At 32.1% G+C, this 19,878-nt stretch overlaps 1 protein-coding gene across 2 annotated transcripts in view; it reads right to left on the bottom strand.

Moving 5' to 3' along the window:
• Positions 1-1,132: 1,132 nt before the first annotated feature.
• The window catches only part of ssh (Protein phosphatase Slingshot), an 83,825-nt gene continuing 65,079 nt past the window's right edge, over positions 1,133-19,878 (bottom strand). For both annotated transcript variants that reach the window (XM_015523859.2, XM_015523858.2), the window contains exons 6-11: positions 10,006-10,200; positions 9,617-9,886; positions 8,130-8,276; positions 7,544-8,055; positions 6,701-6,920; positions 1,133-3,401 (exon numbers count right to left, since the gene is read on the bottom strand). In XM_015523859.2, the coding sequence (XP_015379345.2) occupies positions 1,988-3,401; positions 6,701-6,920; positions 7,544-8,055; positions 8,130-8,276; positions 9,617-9,886; positions 10,006-10,200 (2,758 nt within the window). In that variant the 3' untranslated portion in view covers positions 1,133-1,987. The remainder of the gene's footprint in view (positions 3,402-6,700; positions 6,921-7,543; positions 8,056-8,129; positions 8,277-9,616; positions 9,887-10,005; positions 10,201-19,878) is intronic.

Raw genomic sequence — 19,878 nt, 5'->3', positions numbered from 1 at the left:
TTTTGTATTCTCCGCGGTTGGGGTTAGGTGTTGATTACGGACATTCAAATTTATTTGAATATGTATAAATACAAATATTTTTTAGAAGTATTCAAAATACTATTATGTATTCTCCACTTCTTATTGATTAAACAATTTTGATTTTAATTTAAATAAAACATTTATAACACTTTTTAAGAGATTCTATGGTATTATTATTTGTACACTCGTTTGCAACAAATATTTAGGTACAAATTGATACCAGCTCGGTATTATAGTACAATTTATAAATATACAAAAAAAAAAAAATAATAATGTTTATACTAGTAAAATGTATTATTTAGTTATTGTGGTGTTGGGGTAACGTTATCTAAAGGGAAAATAAATTTTTCCGGGGTAAATACTTGGGTTATAAATCGTTAAAATGTATAGTACAATTAATGGTTAAAAAACAATTCAATCATGCGGATGCCAGAGTAACCACTTTTATACAGCTGATTGTATGACGAGTTCATAGGTAGGTTAGTATCATTGAAAATCATGTATCATTTTGAAAAGTGAATAAGTGTTATTGATACACTTAATGGTTACGTCGAAATTCGAATGTCTTAAATATTGAATATGGTCGGTTTCCATTAATTGCAGAAAGTGAAATAGTTATTAATTTATTATGATTGGATATCATATTCGAACTTTAAGGCTGTACACAGCTCCGTATGTGTGTCATGTAGACCCACCGAGTCTTAGGATTTCTAACGTTTGGTCTAATAGTTATTCAGTTATTGTACAGTTTAATAATTCGACTTAATTATATTTTTTCACAAAAGTTAGTCTTAATAATTTATGGATATCATTATATCAAATTAAAATATAAAATAACTACCAAAAACTTACGTTCGGTCCATATTTTATAGGCAGCTTACAAAGATTTTATAGGTAGCTCGACGGTTCAACCCGGGCCTGACTGAATCTATTTTATGTTTATATTCAAAACAACCCAAACAACTGTGTTAATAATCTGTGCCGTTTAAATTTTATGTAGTAGGGGTAAATAAAGTATGGATATAGGTAAGTAGGAGAATAAAATCTCGTGCATTTAATTTATTACGGGTAATGCGGCGCAGAATAAGCTTAAGTTTAATAATAAAACATCTATTTTTAAAATTGTTTATTCAACACACAATATATATTGTAAGCTTACAAAATTATATACATAATATTATTTAAATATAGGAGAAAAGTGGTGCCCACAATTGATCGACCAACCATCATATATATTGTTATTACGACCGCCGGAACACGCGAGGAAGCGAAATAAAAATGAGATCTACAACTTTGTAAAACAATATTGTAATTTTTTTTTTTTTTTTTTGAAAAACTGAAACATGCGGCAGGTAGTATCATATATTATTGCTATACGAGAGAGCGCACCTATATGTACAATCAACGAAAACAATTTGTTTTACAACAATCAATTCTTATGTTAAAATTATACGTACAACATATCATTTTTTTTTTTTTTTTAAATTATTTTAATAGTGTTTCTTAGAGTAAAGCGGCGGCGTAGAGATTCCTGTAATAATGGTAGGTATGGATAAATTCTGGTATTACAATAACTGGATAACATTATGTTATATTATTATGTACACAGTAGTACGGTGGTTTGCGCGTTATAGACTAGAAAACAAAAACAAAAGTCGAATTGGATTGTGTTGTGGGGGGGGGGGGGGGGAGAGACAACGAGAAGTGTTTACCATTATATTAAACTGTGGTAAACAGATCGAAAAAATGAAAAATACAACGTTACACAAATGAGTTGTCAAAGTAAAAACAGAATTATAACGTAACAGAATTCAAAAGTACAAAATAAAAAACAAAAAAAAAAACACATTCATCAAGAGTCAACACGCATATAGTATGTTATAATTATAATAATAATATTACGGCTAAAAACGCATTATGCATTTTAAGGATTTCCACCGATTTATTCGTGGCCATGTTGCCACAGTTACATGCTGTTGTAAACGGTACTGTTCACTTTCAGCTGTTTGAACGACAATTTTGTCAGCGGATGCGATTTGCCCTGTTGGAGTTTATTGTTGGCCGCCCGGTTGACGGATGCACGGATATCGCTCTGCTGTATGGGCAACACGACTGTCTTGACGACGGGATTGCACTCGAACTTTCGCGGGCCGATCGCAGTCACGTCCAGGCTGGACACCCGGGGCGGCACTGGTGGCTGTTGGTAGTGCGGATTGCGCGGACAACCGCTGTCCTGCACGAACGTCTTTGACCGGGTCCTGCCGTTTTCGTACTTGCCCACAAGTTTCCTGACCGATATGTCTTCCATGGACGCGGCGGGGCTGGGCCGTTGGGTGACCTTTGGGTGTTCGCTGACAGGAGACGTGGGTAGGCTCTTGACGTGTTCGGTGCCGGCGCCGTCGTCCTCGGCCGAACTCCCAACGCCTCCACCACCGCTGTTCTTCCGCGTAGGTTTATCAACCGCGTCACCCGCCTTGGCCTCGAACTCCTCTTTCAAACTCCTTACCAGGCTGCTGTGTTTGTTGTTGGACGCGGCGGTGACAGCAGTGTTCCCCAGACCGGATATGTTAGGCTGAGACGCGGTCGCCCGGTTGGCCAGCCTGTGCGAAGCGCCTTGTAGGCCCAGCGTCGGTGAACTCGAATAGCAATTGGGAAGCAGCAGCTTTTGCTGGTCCTTTTGCTTTGGCCTCTTGGCCGGCCGGTAACAAGGTTCGTCCGCGGTAGTTTTAGCGACGGCTGCGGCGGCAGTGGAGATCACGGCCGGTCTCTCGCCGCGTTCGCTGACGTACTGCATGGTCGGCCGGACGTCGTACGAGCCCCACGAACTGTTTCTGGACGGCAAGGTGCGTGTGTCGCAAGAGCCCCAAGAACTGTGTCTGGATATGACGTCACGCAGTACGACGGCGCTGTCGTACGAGCTCCACGAGTTCTGTCGGGAAACGTCACCGGCGCTTACGGCTGCCGCCGGCGCTTGATGGTCGAGGGGTTCGCGACACTGTTTGCGCTCCTCGCGTTCAAACACCCTGTCCAATCGGGACGAGAACAGATCGCCACCGTCCCGTTTCTGCGCAGGGGTGCTAACCGCTATCGAGGGAGGCCTGTTGACGGCTATCCGGCTGAACTTTGGAGATTCGGTGGACAAAGGTTTGTTGACTAGAACGTTGTCGTCGGAAGGTGAATTGGCCGCGCTTGACGAGGTCACCACACCCTCAAACTGGGTTGTGAGATTTAGCACTAGATTTCGGCTCGGGTCCGAAGTCGATTTGCGGTCCGGGCTAGACGTGCAACCACCGGCGTTGCTGCTGATGATGCTGCCGCTGCAACTTCCACTGATGCCGCTGGATTCCAGTTCGTTGACTCGGAGCTTAACCGACGACGGTCTGCAACACAATGTTATACGTGATTATTGTATATATTATGTTTGAACTATTTAATTGTATTAATTGTTTATACAGGGATGTTCATCTATAGCATATTTACCCCAAATTTTTTTTAGTTAATTAATTCATATTATAAATTAAGATTTCGTAATCTTTAATTATATTATAAGACCTACTTAAGGAGGGTCCTGTTGTATAAATTTATATTTTTCAAATAGACCGCTCCCCTTTTACTTTAAATTAATAAATGGATAATTTTTTTTGAAAATGTTTAAGCACCCAAATTAAAAAAAGGCGGGTAAGTCGTGGATGTCGCTTTGCTGTACAGTAGGTTACTGTAATGGATGGGATTAAATTTGAATGCAATGATATGTATCATGGTATACGAAAAACGATTCTGAACGGAGATGATTTGTCAGTCTAGGATATATTATATTTAAATATTGTCATATATTCTATTTTGAAACAAATATTTTATTTTTCAATTAAGACGCATTTTGCATAATGCATGTTAAATCAATTTTTCCAAAAACATTGCATGTAGTTATCATAATTCATAATACCTTATATTATCATAGATATACATATCCCTGGTTTGAGGATAAATCGTTATCGTTACGCTATTTCGAAAAAATTTAAAATTCAAACGCACTTAAAATTTTTCCTATAATGACGCTTTAAATTTTCTCTATAGCTATTTGAAGCAAAACTTATGGAAAACTTAGTGTTAAATTTTATAACCTTAGATATAAATACAAACAATATTATGAATTTTGAACTACAAAATAATTTGCAAATATTCATGGTTTTGACGAATTTTTGTCAATATTTGAAATTCAAATGCTAAAAAAAATTTAATTTGAATTTCCGGTGGAAATTTTTTTGTGATAAAGGTTGACAAATTTGTAAGGAATCTTGTATTAAATTTTCAAATCTTAGATTTAAAAAGAAATTTTTTTATGAATTTCTAGCTTAAAACAATTTGTGAATTTTTGTGATTTTTACGTATCTTGTCAAAATTCAAAATTTGAATGTTTAAAAAAAAAAAATTGTGACTATGAATTTCTTTTATTTTTCAACTGCTATTGTAACAATATGTTAAGAGCCTTGTATTAAATCTTCAATATTTTCTACCCAAAAAATAAATTTTTATCGATATTAATTTAAAAAAAAAACTAATAATGATCGAAAATTGCATATACCTATGAATAGTACAACATAAGTCATGAAAATTTCATGGCGGATAGAATATACTTATAAAAACATTCGGTGAAAATTTCATGTATCAATAGTCATTTGTTTTAAAGTTACATCAATAATCAAAATCGATTTTGTCGAAAACTGATTGTGCGTAAAATTTCCCGTTTTCCCTTAATTTTTAGTTTGTTTATTCTGATTATTTAGAAAAATATATTTTTTAAATAATTTTTTACTTTTGACCACCAAAGTACCAACTAGATTCACTTTCTGATCGAATAAGGTACTGAAGTCAAAAATCGAAGCACTTTAACGGCCCCAAAATTAGATGACAAAACACAAAAAAAATATTCATGATTTTGACAAATTTTTGTCAATATTTGAACTTCAAATATGTATTCTTATAATTTTTTTAATCACTATAAGAATAACTTATGAGAAACTTTGTATTAAAATTTCAAGTATTTTGATTGGGCCAAAAAAAATTTATCGACACTTCAAAAAAAATATTTCAGTAAAATTGAAAATTGTAGTTGTCTATAAATATCTCAAAAAAAGTCAAAATATTTTGAAAATTAAATGATGTAAAGAAAATGCCAATCTTAATAACTGGTAAAATTTTCAAGTACCTACTACATATACATTTTGAATAATAACAAATATTTAAAATCGTTATCGTTACGCTATTTCGTAAAAATTTAATAATGATATATCGAGTTTTCTCTATAGCTACTTGAAGGAAAACTAATAGAAAACTTAGTGTTGTATTTTTAATCCTTAGTTATAAACACAAACAATTTTATGATTTTTCAACTTCAAAATTACTTGCAAATTTTCGCGTTTTCGACAGATTTCGTAAAAATTTGAACTATAAATAACGCTTAGAAAAAAAAATTGTGCCTATGTATTCTTATAATTTTTTAATCATCTTAAGGATAATTTATGAGAAACTTTGTATTACATTTTCAAGTATTTTGATAGGGCCAAAAAGTTTTTATCAACATTTCAAAAAAAAATTTTCAGAAAAATTGAAAATTTCAGTTGTCTATAAATACCTAAAAAATTTTGACTTTTTTTTTATTAAAATTAAACTGTATATAGATAACACTAACATAAACATTTGGTGAAAATTTCAAGTATTTACAGTGATTAGTTTTTGAATTACAACCATATGAAAAAATCGATTTGGTCGAAAACTGGTTTTGCGTAAAAATTCCCGTTTTTCTGTCATCTTTTTTTTGTTTTTCTCGATTTTTTTGAAAACTGTTGGAAAATGTTTAATTTTGACCTGTATAATGCACCAAGGATGTTCACTATTACATCGGAAACCACCCCCAAAGTTTGAAATCGAAGCATTATGATTTTTTCGACTAGTTATGCTGTACACAGACACAAAAACAATAAAAAACACACATCATTGTAAAATCAATACATTCATCACTTCGTCCAGAATCTAAAAAGTGTAGTTTCTCAGTTGATAAAGTTTTGTATGCTGAGATTAAAAGTCCTTAAAAATATTTACATAAAAATATAAATAATATGAAATGAAATTGGATATAACCATAATGTCTCTCCATATCTTCTAAACCCCATTATAGTGGTCCTATTATATTATCTTTATACACAAAGTTTAATAGCTTGTAAGCTACTCGTTTAAATTTTGATTCTGATAGTCAAAATTTTTAAAAAAATTATTCACTAAATAACTTTCAGTGGAATGGGGGAGGGGGGGGGGGTTGGGAAGGTTCTTAATTAAAAACAGAAGTATGTATACTTCCATAGTACATTTATTAGGTACAAATATAAAAAAAATTTGAAAATCAGATATTGAGTAAGTTAGTAGGTACCTATCAACTTGTGTAATAATATAATATTTACTCCTTCAAAGATCGCACAGTGAATGAATCACACATATAGGTATAAATTAACCAATATAAATACGAACATCGTAAACTAAAACACTCATCAATACAAAAATACTAGATAATTTGCAGAATAGATCCCATTCCTGCTGTCACAGTAGATTTCTATTGACATTGTTTACTAATTATCCATATTATCCTAATCGCACCTGGTGCATATAATATAATAATATAAGTTACCTGGGGGCTGGTGGTGTAGCTGGTTGCAACTGAACGATTTTGTTCTGTGATACACTGTACGATCTTAGGCCGTTTCCGCAGGGCATGAACACACTGACGTTGTACTTATGGGCTTCGAATGGAGGCAATGGTGGTGCTGGTGGAATATTCGGAACTTCTACTTCTACTTCGACAGCGATTTTATCCGTATTAATTTTCTCCAACGATTGCGACAATAACGCTGTAAGTACACATAAATTGGTTGTTTTAATAGATATACACCTCCTAAGTTTTTATAAAACGCATTATAGTTTTTTTAGACACCAATAAAATACACAATATAATGATTTAATAACCTTCGTTTGGTTTTCTTGATACGAATTATCATCACAAGTGCTTTAAAGACAATGATAATGTAGTAATTCAACCCATTATAGAGTTGGCTATTAAATGGTTTAGTAACAAATTATGATATTTAATGAAATTTGTAATCTTTTAACATTGATATAAAAAGTAGTAAAAAGAATATATACATACAAAATACATTGACGCATTGTTATTATTTTGAATCCGTTTAGTGTAATTTTGAGCCACAAAGTAAATATAATTATGGTTTCATACATATAAAATATAAGTTTTTAACAAAGTTGCACCAAAAAGTGTAAAATAATAAAGTATTAAGCTTATTAAATCGATTAAGTTTATCAGATTTAAATGTATATTTATGTAATTATTGATTTTATTTTATTTTATTTACTAGAGATAATACTATAATAGAAAATAAAATACATATATTGTATTGGAATAACGAAGGAAATTGTTAATTTTATTAAACGTATTCGGTTAAAAAATATTTTAACTTACTAGAGCTGGTTAAAATGTCAGAGGTGAAATTGTTTTCTGGTGACCATGACTTTGGTCTTCCGCCGCATTTCATCAAATCGTATCCACTGATGTCTAATAACTTGGGCGGCATCAAAAGTGTCGGCGGAGTAGGCACGACTGGTTCGTTTTCTTTGTCTAACCGATCCGGTGGCGTAGCGTCTTTGTCACCTTCACTCTGGGACCTCGGGGTGTCCAAAGCCTTTTTCGGAGAATTTGGAGGCGTGATGAGACCTGATGTTGCCACCAAGTTTGTCTCGGATTTGGAACGCTGTAATTTTTCACGGTTTTTCATTGCGGCCAATATTCCTTGGTAAGTCTCTAGCTGTAGGATGAAATGCTTGTTAGGTTTAATGCAGGTGCGTTTAGACTGAACGTGGTCGAGCGCTTTTTTGAAAGACCAGTTGTAAGCTTTCATAGCGTACGCTATTACGACGCTCGCAGACCGACTGACGCCCATCTTGCAATGTACCAAGACTTTAGAGCCTTCTTGTCTGAAAAAATTAAACACGTTGAGCACAACGACATTGATATTATGATATAATAAATGAGTGCGAGGTCCACATACTCGGCTTTTGTGATGTATTTATAGGTGTTGTCCCAGTGCTTTAATAGATCAGTCTTATCATCGTCGTACACTCTAACGTTGAGATAGTTGAACGAGCCAGGGAAGAAATTGTCGATTTCCCTAGTCACATTCAGTATATGTCGTACACTGAAAAATAAACGTGAAACATAATTTATGTGTAAAGTTTATAACATATACGTGTAATATGATGGTGGGAGGAGCATCTGTTTGAATTGGATTTATTCGAATATAATATAATGTTCAAAATGTCAAGTGTTTGAATAATAAAAAATGTTCGAATACATTTTTAAAAAAAATAAAATTTTAGACGTATATTTTAAAACTGTTAAAAACGAGTTTATAATTAAAACATACAAGGTTGAGACTAACTAACAAACTGATTTACTATTATTTTTATTAAATCGCATAGTAAACAATGATGTTAAATAAAAGTAAACAAATTAACACTAGGTATATATTGATTTATTTAAAACGTGCAACTACTTAACCTATAGGGATAGGAAATCAAACGTTTTGATATGCTATGGGCCAACAAATAAGTACAAATTTTTCACGGATCACATTTTATACGTGCTTTATTTTATTTTAAACAAAAATACTTTGTTAAATTTAGTTAATTTGAGTTTTAATAACTCTAAGGCTTGCGGTATTAATTTAATAAGAAAACAAAAAAATTATAAATTTTACCGCGGATTATAAAAATAGAGGACCTCGGGTTGCCGATCTTGGCTTAAACCACTAAAAAGAATAGCGTATTGAATACATTTATAGCAAAATGTTAAGTTATTATTTAAACAAATAAAACTACTATTTGTGACGTGTTTGAAGTTCCTCCTACTTTGTCCAATTTTCTATAAACTATCGCCATAATAATGAAAATAATTTGAAAACCAGTTAGAAGAATTTTAAACCTATTATTTTTGACTTGAGAATAGCTTTTTAAGTAAGGGAGGTCACAATACACAATACAAGAACCCATCCTATGTAGTCCAACCAATTCTAAACATTTAGATTCGTAAATATTTTGGTATATTTGTGACTTGTTCAGGTTGTAATTAAAAAAATGTATTAAGTAATTTATTTTTAATCATATTAATTTTAATCTTAAGATATATAAATAAAATTGTATAGTTAAATGTATTAACTTAATGTTGAATTACCTGTACTCTAATTGGTTAATTGATTACATACATTTCCCCAAATTAGAAAAATAACCTATATGTGATTGGTGTATTTACATTTTAATTTGGCTTAGGTACTTCAATTATATTATAAAATTATAAATTTAATATCGGAAATGCGGCCTTTGAACACATTTTATTCGAACACGTGATCCGTCTTCGACATATAAATAAGCTATATGTCTTTTGGTGTTATATATATATATATATATATATACATACGTGATTCGATATCATAGCCTACTATACGTGAATTTTTTTTACCAGTACTGTGTTTATACATACCCGTTTCGGTTGAGTTCGTCGAGGTTTGACGCATTCCACTCGGAACCAAGGAAAACATGAGGGAATATTTGCGTGGCCGCATCCATCTGGCCCAAAACGGTGAGCATCTCTTGGTCGATGAACGGTTTATACTCACCCAAATCCATGTCTAGCGTTTCCTCCAAGCGGCCCCTAATGAACTTTGACGTCACTTCGTCTAGGTCTACGCTCATCATGATTTCTTTCAGTGCACTGCGTATCACGCGTTCGGTTTCTTCGCGTTCGCTGGGTCTATAAGTATTCACGAATTGGTGCCATAAATAAATGTGCATATTGGTATAGGTACTCGACAAGCATTAGGTATTGTTATACCATTATTTAAAGTTTACATTTTAGAGGATCGGACTTACTTTGTCCTCAGTGAATCGGGGGACGGAGGACGACGCGACTCAATCGAATCCATAGCGTTCCATTCGTTCAGACATGACTGGTCGGAAGAGATTTGTTTTTCGTAATGCGATATCCAATCGTGGGTAAGGCCACCTTCGAAAAAGTTGTGTTCACGAGCTTGAGCGCTCACCCGGTGTAAAGATTGGAGTGCCGACCTGGAATAAAATATTATAGGTCAATTATTATCAATCACCTACGTTTATAAGTTATTAAAATATAATGGCGATTGTTAAAAATATTATACATTTCAAGGAAAGAATGAACTATATCCACCTACTATAAAAACAAATAGGAAAGCTCAAAAGCTCAAATTAATATATGTTATTAAATAAAATTCAAAATAGATTTTATATTTATTTTTATAATGGTCGCTTTTAAATTTGATTTAATTAACAAAATCCTAATACATCAAAATATATTATAATAGATTATAAATATTTAACGATAATTTATTTTATAACGATGAGTCAATACAGGAAATTCAATTTGAATATTTTTAATTTTGAAAATGGTTAAGAGTTTGTACTCGACAAATAAATAATCGATAAGGTCCCTCACTATTACCTATATGGACAGTATGCAAACATATGTAACGTTATTATCACAATAACGACAACATTAACAATCGAGATCCCATTTTGACAGTTTCAAAACGAATGCTTAAGTGCTAATGTTTCAATAATGTTTGGCTGTTTTTCAAGATTTAGTACAGTTTGCCATTTCGAGAGTTTTATAAGAGTTCTCGAGTCTCACATACACATACACACAAGCAACATTTATACAATTATTATTTCGATATATATATACTTATGTATTATAGTTATATAGTATATAATATAGGTAAGATATTGTGTCACGCTGTAATAATATTCATATACGAAGGTTCCTCACATTTAGCATATTATATGGTAAGTGCTTTCTTTTATCAAACAACCAAACATAACAGTACAATCAAAGAGAAGACAAGAAATTGTGTGAAGCCCACAATCGTTTTTTTTTCAACTATTGTCTTCGGCGCCTATCGAGAATATAAAAAACCGACATACACACACACACACACACACACACACTGCAGTCAGCTGTGGTGCGAGTACCCCTAGCTGTGCATGAAGTTTGAATAACAACGAAATCGTCAACATATCATAAATCATCGGAGACAAAAAAACAAAACGAAAGAGAGGACTGCGATTCATCAACCGTTAAAATTTAAATAAATAAACAGCTTTCTTTCTCGCAGGTATAATATAATATGCAATGTACCGCGAGACGACTAGACACTTTTTTATTGTTTGTGATGATGCAGATTGTGCGCGTTAGGCCAAAAAATCAAATAATAACCGACTTGTGCGGGACGCAGAGAAAGCCGATGGCGGACTTATCTTTCCGAATTGGCAAATGGCCATAAACGGGGGCGCGCGCTCGTATATTATTTTTATATATGATATTGTTTGCGAGCCCGTCATCTCGTTTTCCTCCGACTGACGCCGCCGAGAGATAAGCTTGTCTATATAAGCAATACATACGGTTTCATGTAGTATATAATAGTGCGATTGAGTTTTTTTTTTGTTCCGAGAAAAGTATATAATATACAATATATGTACTTGGCAGATGTCTTGAAGGGGAACAACAGCGAGTACGATTGCAGCGTAATATACGCCGACACGTAAAATGATTAATGCATGAGCTGCAGTAGACGCTGTACGCGTGCATTATGGCGCATTTAATTTAAGCTCGAACAGGTTTGAACAAACAGACGTGCGCGTATATTAGTGTTGAGACGGTCGTCGGATGTATAATATAGATACAGGGATGTATACATTGTACAGCATATACATTATATTATGCACTGCAGGCAGTGGCGCCGAACTAATTTTTTTTAGGTGTGGCAATGGACATTAATTTACACCCACCCACCTACCTAAGCGCTTTGAAACCTAAGCCGTGGGGGGCTAAGCCCCCCACACCCCCCCAAAGACACTACAGATTTTTTAACTTAGAAAATATAATTTTAATAAATAAATATATAACCCATATATTATTTACTTTATTTTTGCATTATTTCAGTAGGCTACCCCTTTATAAATGTACACCCAAAAAGTGGGGGCTACCCACCCCCCCCCCCCCTTTTACAGCAATCAATTTTTATTTTATAATCAACATTCATACATTTTATATTTGCAAAAAAAGATTATATTGGTACAAATAACAATTAATTATATAATTTAACAAAAGTGTAATAATAAAATATAATTAATATATACATTATAAAATTAAAAAAAAAAAAACCGTTAAATAATTGTCTTTTATAATAGATTTTTAAGAACAGTACTATACGTTGTAAGGGTTTTTATTACCTCTTCATTATCAATGTTAATATCTTTTTCACATGATATAAGCATAAGTGATTCTAATCGATCTTCTCCCATAGTACTTCTCAATCTACTTTTGATTAGCTTCAATTTAGAAAAGGCTCTTTCAGGAGAAGAACTTGAAACCGGTAAAGTTAAACATATACATAATGCAATATAAATTGATGAATTGATTAACTCTTTGCTCTATCTTGATAACTATACAATGACTACTCTTCTACTGTTCCAAGACTGGTTTTCTATCACAGAACTAAAGTTTTAACTTTAAAGTTCCCAGTCCTCGGACCACCCACCCCCTTAAAAAGGTGTGGCGACTGCCACACCTAATACATGGGTTCGGCGCCACTGACTGCAGGTGTATACGCAGGATAATCAATTTTGTAACTGCAGAAGTTGGCTAGACTAATTTTCCAAGTATTTTTTTCGTTTTGGAAAATCATTTTTATATCGTTTCGAGTATTTATAGCAGCATTTTCTTTTTGCGCACAAATCCATATTTACTGGAGAAAACTGAAAGGTGGACCGCAACATTTGAGGGATTTGTAAAATATTGGTTATCATTTCAATAATTGACTTAAAAATTAAAACGGTCAGTTAAATAGATCATCCTACATGTATATCATGACGTCATGTATGCTGTTTTAAAATTTGATGTATAATTATATTGCACACATTAGTACGTCAGTACTGCGGTTGTATAGAAAAACCAACGGAGAACTATGTGACATTATTGTAATATAGTAACTATATATAGTATATACATTATTTAACGTTCCGTAGGTTGTGGACCGAGTTGTTTAGTGTACGATGTTATATAATATATATGGAGAATCTGACACAGATATTAGAATATTTACAGAAACAAAAAAATTCAATCATATAATGGAAAAAAACGAACGAACGAACAGTTAGTTTTTACCTACAGCCGATGAGTATATATATATATTAGGTATATAGCTAAATTGTTTTTTGGTATTCGTCGTTCTGGTCGTATGATTTTGCTATGGTACCGTTAAGTGATTTACGGGATTTAAAATATGTTTCAATCATGACAACTTTCTTTTATATTTTATTCGCAAGCAATAACGCGTTAAACCGTTTTACAGATGAGATACAGAATGTGTATATATATATTTAAGACGAGAATCAATATAAATATTTTTTTACCGATTCGGTATTTAATTTATTTTTAAATAAGTACCGAAATGTTAAGAAATTAAAAAAAAAATCACGTATGGAGTATGGAAAATAAACATAATTATACAGTTTGAATCGGCGATCAGCGTGTAAATATAGAATACGTAGTCTCTTTTGATGACGAAGATGATTTTAGTAAAAAGTTAGGTGAATATTATATAATGTCTCCGTCCGGTGCCGTAAATAAATAATGCTCATTACTGCCGTTTCTTGAAATTAAATTCATTCGGCTACAAGCGCGTGACAAATGGCGTACAGTAATTCGATTAATATAATATTATTATACATGATACAATACTATATTACGGAGTTCTTAAAACGCATATACGTTATATACATTTTTGATTTGTTATCTTGAAAGTTTTTTGCGTTCACGGCCGTTCGGACAATGCATGAAATCTAAATGGAATCCCGTAATAATCGTAAAGGAAGAGAAAACCGGGCACGTATACACTACGTCTTCTTATTGTGTCGCGCTCGGGAAATTGGGAATGCTTACATAAGAAGTATACAATAATAGTAATAACTAATACGTATAATAATATAATACGACGCCAAGAATGAATTGTATATATTGTCGTCGCAGTTCGCAACGGTTGTTGGTATTATATTTATTTCGTTTGGAAGTTCCTATGACAAATACGTCTTCGTCGCGCTTCACCTGGTAATTTATACGTTATAATATACAGCACGATACTGTAAACAGCGAACCAAGGTAATTCTAAAAAATATTTACTTTTTTGAAATTTAATGCGATCTTAATATTTCAACGTATGCAGATTTAATTCAATAATTTAAACTCAATTTAAATTAAATGTTATTATGTAATACTGTTGTAGTGCCTTTATATTTTAATCATCATGTTATAATGTTAAAACTATTATGTTAACTGTCAAATATCCCTAGGTTTAGATAGCTTAAGACTAGGAATGTCTTATGTTTTAAGTAAAAAAATAAAAAAATAGTGCTTTTGCGGTTTCACTTCAAAATAAATTGCGACTAGTATTAAAAATGATAAATATTATGTTTAACACCTCGGCATTTAAAGAGTTTATCATACTATAATTTTTGAAATAATTTTGTCTTTAAAAAAAAAAAATTACTGTATGCATACATTATATACAATACATCATGTACACAATATACATAATATATGTACATATTATACAATATACAATATAGTTGCATTTCATGTACAACAGGGAGCGCGTGGTTTTACACAATAGGCAATTGGAAAAAGCCAATGTACTCGTAAAATCCGTACACGCAGCAGTTAATATACTGAGAAGGGGTAAAGTTTATGAAGGGCGAACTATTGTGTGTAAAGGGATGATGGTATATGTATGTAGACGTCGCGAAAAACAGGCGCCACTATAATCGCATTTTAATGGTGGGGTCTCGACGAAAAGGGCTTTTTTCAGATCCGACACGATACTGAACCCACGATTGGTTTAGCAGATAAACTTTTTTTTTCAATTTCATTTACTCACGACTATACTATTGTATAATATGATACTGCATTGCAGTAAATTAGAAAAAACAAAAACAATAATTCAAATGTGAATATTTTTCGATAATTTAATGGTTTAAATGTTTGTGCATAGAACACTAACATCAAAATTTCAATGAAACTGCGTCGAGTGAATATATAAGCCTAATTAGACGCAAGGCGTACAGAAGATTCACAACTTCAGTCAAAACGAAGGATGTTAACAGTAAAAAATATAAGCTATTATCGAAATAATATTAAAAACGTAAAAACGAGAAGGTTAAGAAAATATTGTAAATGTCATTTATACGGATATGAACCAACTCGAATAATAACTGAGCGAAAATAAATAAATATATATATATATATTAATAGAAAAAGGCAACTAGTAACTACATAATATGATACTTCAATTTAAAAAAAATATGATCACGTATGTATTGCTGCGTATAGGCACGCATATATTATTGTATACGGTAAACATATTATAAATTTTAATATAGTCATAAAGCGCATAGAATACATTACAATATTACATATCAAGTAGTACAAAAGTATATTATTAATGATTATTGATTAATGAATAATTATTATAGGTAATATATTCAACGAAGTAAAATCGTATTGTGTGAGGTCGAGATATTACGAGTATATAATATAGTACCTATAGTACCTATAGGTATATAATTATAAATATGTAAAACAAGTAAAATATTGGGGTATAAATAACTTTAGGATTCCAGAATAGAGTATGAGATGTCCTCTAACAGTGATAATGATTTCGTTTATTTGAAATTAATTCGTGACAACATACAGTTAGGCGTAGATAATACACCGGAATAATAAAAGGTTCGTAATGTATTATCATTGATTATAAATACTATAGATTGCTCACTGGCCGGTTTTTCGGTGGCGTACATTAAAACTCTCGATAGATGGCGATAAGAACAAACAATATTAATAAATTCGTATTTTATTCCAAATGCCGTAACCGCCGCGATTGTCGCGGTGCGGGTATAACTGGTTTTTATCGTCACTCGTCAGTCGTCATGACGTCGACGACTCCCGATCCCGAAGTCCGACTTCTAATAATAATCAAATAATCACTATTTTTATTTTGAATGATTTGGTCGTGTGCGCAGTGTCTACGGGCATCAATTTTTATTTTTGTTTTACGTTACCGATCGATGTTCACTGAAATGAGTGACCATTTATTTTGCTCTCCTCTGATCGTCATTACAATAATTATTTATATTATTAATTAATAATCAAACCTTCAACTATTGTCTATTAACATATTGGGAAAAGAAACTAATTTAGAGCGTTCTAATTTACTATTAATTATAAGAGCTGTTAGAAAATTAAGAAAGAGTAAACTAAAAAATATTGGAAAGTTGGGACTTATCTATTCTTAGTTTATTTAGGTAGGTATTTTACTCAAATAAACAGTAATTAATATTCCAGTAATTATTTTATATACCTATAATACCTAGGTACAATTAGTAAATCATAAACCATTAAGAGTTTGAGTTAATGATATTGTTGCAATTTTTATTATTAAATTCGATGGAGCTTTAAGTCCTTATGTTTGCTCAACAAAATCAAAAGTATTATTTTAATGGCTTTCGATTGATGAAAACATTTTTTGAAATATATTCACGTTTACAGAAATAATTATACAAACAATAATATGAAATTTACAACTACAAGGTTCAATTAATATACTGTATTTATAAACATTTATTTTTATTTATAACAGGTTAATTTTTAAGATTTCTTGTAAAATAACTAAAACTATCAAATGAATACGTACTTTATGCAGCACCAATCAATTACTTATTTTTAAAAATTTTTAATTTGTCTGCATTTTGTAATTCTCTTTTTTTATGACGAATTCTTGTCAATGTTTGAACTTCAAATGCTAATAAAAAAAAATTGTGCCTATGTATTCTTATAATTTTTTAATCACAATAAGAATAACTTATGAGGAACTTTGTATTAAATTTTCAAGTATTTTGGTAGGGCCAAAAAAATTTTATCGACAATTCACAAAATTTTTTTAAGAAAAATTGAAAATTTCTGTGGTCTATAAATATCTCAAAAAAAGTCAAAATATTTTGAAAATTAAATCATGTAAAGAAAATGCCAATCTTAATAACTGGTAAAATTTTCAAGTATCTGTCACTTATACTTTTTGAATAATAACAAATATTTAAAATCGTTTCAGGATAAATCGTTATCGTTACGCTACCTATTTCGTAAAAATTTAAAATTCAGATGCACTTAAAATTTTTCCTATAATGACGCTTCGAGTTTTGTCTATAGCTACTTGAAGAAAAACTTATGGAAGACTTAGTGTTGTATTTTCAATCCTTAGTTATAAACACAAAAATTTTTATGAATTTTCAACTTCAAAATTACTTGCGAATTTTCGCGTTTTCGACAGATTTCGTAAAAATTTAAAGTATAAACGCTTAAAAAAAAAAATTGTGTCTAACGATTTTTAATTTTTTTTAGCTATAATAAGAACAACTCATAAGGAACCTTGTATTAAATTTTCAAGTTTTTTTTGGTCATCCAAAAATTTTTTACCGACACTTCAAAAAAAATTGCTCATAAAAATCGAAAATTTCAGTGGTCTATAAATATCTCAAAAAAAGTCAAAATTTTTTGAAAATTAAACTGTACATAGATAACACTAACATAAACATTTGGTAAAAATTTAAAGCGTTTACAGTGATTAGTTTTTGAATTACCATCATATAAAAAAATCGATTTGGTCTAAAACTGGTTTTGCGTAAAAACTCCCGTTTTTCCGTCATTTTTTTTTGTTTTTCTCGATTTTTTTGAAAACTGTTGGAAAATGTTTACTTTTCACCTCTATAATGCACCAAGGATATTCACTTTTACATCAGAAACCACCCCCAAAGTTGGAAATCGAAGCATTTTTTCGACTAGTGATGCTGTACACAGACACACATCATTGTAAAATCAATACATTCATCACTTCGTTCAGAATCTAAAATCAATAATAAATTATGATATACATACAAATAAATATAAATTTAATAAATTGGTTGATTTTTTAATCCTATTTTTTTCACATATTCTAAACGATTTATTTCGCCATCCTGGTATTTCTTCGTGAGATACCCTTAATTTATTGTTAGGAGGAGAGTTCATATAAATAAATGTTTCGCTTTATAATTTTAATAATACATCAATTACTATGGACGGAACAATGAGCAAAATAAAATTGATCTTTTAAATGTGGATGATATGATTCAGCTGCATTTAAAGTTCGTATAACCTCATTATCCGGAATTTCAGCCTAAATTTACACAGGTACCTAGGATTTTGGCGCTTTCGTACGATACGATTTTGGCGCTTTTGTACGATAAGACTTTATTTTGTCTTATCTAATTTTGGCGCTTATGTCTTCCATCGTAACAGATAAAACTGACTTTTAGAATAACTTTTGTTCTAATTAATATTTTTTTATTTTTTTTGTTGCCGGAATGGATTATCCACTTTTTTAATAAATTAGAATCCAACGGAAAGGTGTGAAATCGAGTTTTGGTATTTTTTTGCATATTATTGCAATTAAAATAAGAACACTTTCTTCTCGACATTTTGGCGTAATAAAAGAAACGTTACAGAACGTGTTAACAATCGCGATACAACCGTGAACCGACTGTCAAAGCGTCAATTGGAAATGAAAAACTACACACCATATTATCCATTATTGCATGTGTGTGTGTGTGTGTGTGTGTGTGTGTGTGTGTGTGTGTGTGTGTGTGTGTGTGTGTGTGTGTGTGTGTGTGAGACATCGAGCCATTGACTAAATTATACACGAAACCAAAATAGATTTTGAACGTTTATTAGTTATTAGGTACTTAATATTATATTTAGCATTTCGCACTCAGTTAGACGCTAGCGATTGCAGCGTTACCGTGCACAACTAACCACGCGTCCGCAGCGCAGCCTAACGATACCGTGCAAATAGCACGCCACCGAAAAACCGGCCAGTGAGCAATCTATAGTATTTATAATCAATGGTATTATTTATAAAATAATGTTCTTATATACAATATAACCACTAGTCCACTAGTCCCCTGCGTATTAATGTTTTATTTGAGACGATTAATGGTTGCGGTAGATAGACATTTTTTCTTTATAACAACGGTTTAATTTTGAGCTGGTAACCTGGATGTTTTTGTTGACGAGTGCGTTGAATCAATTGACGCAACTTTAAAAATAATAACAACAATCCAATGCAATTATCGTAGGACACAGGCACGGTTCTAAAAATCTGAAGGAAAAGAGCTATACATTTTTGTTTGGGAAAGAGAAAAATTTAAATACAAATTAGGTATTAGAATATTAGATTATGTAGATTATATTAGAATATATCACATCCAAAGGGAAGGGAGCTAAGGCTAGGATCGACCTAGATATAATATATATATAAGTAATATATAATACAGAGGTCGGGTTACCGAAAGCATTGAAAACAAACAGTAACCGACCTTTTCAGAGCATATAAAAATCGGTGCCAAAGGCCCATTTAAGTATATGCAACGGGAAGGCGGCGCGGGCAAGATACCGATTATATACGATTTTAATCCGTCCTTCTCGGCTAATTTTAACGCGTTCTTAATTTAGTATATTATGCAGCTGTAGTATACACACCTATGGACGGAGACGAGAAGAAGATCGATTGGGAAGGGCCGGGCGAGGTAAGGGAGTAATTTTTTTTAGAGGTTGCGATATGTCAC

Source organism: Diuraphis noxia, unplaced genomic scaffold (assembly GCF_037042655.1).
Source record: "Diuraphis noxia isolate RWA-SAM2 unplaced genomic scaffold, SU_Dnox_SAM2 contig0004, whole genome shotgun sequence".
NCBI lineage: Eukaryota > Metazoa > Arthropoda > Insecta > Hemiptera > Aphididae > Diuraphis > Diuraphis noxia.
Note: the sequence above shows the minus strand (reverse complement) of the source record. Positions and strands in the feature narration are given on the sequence as shown.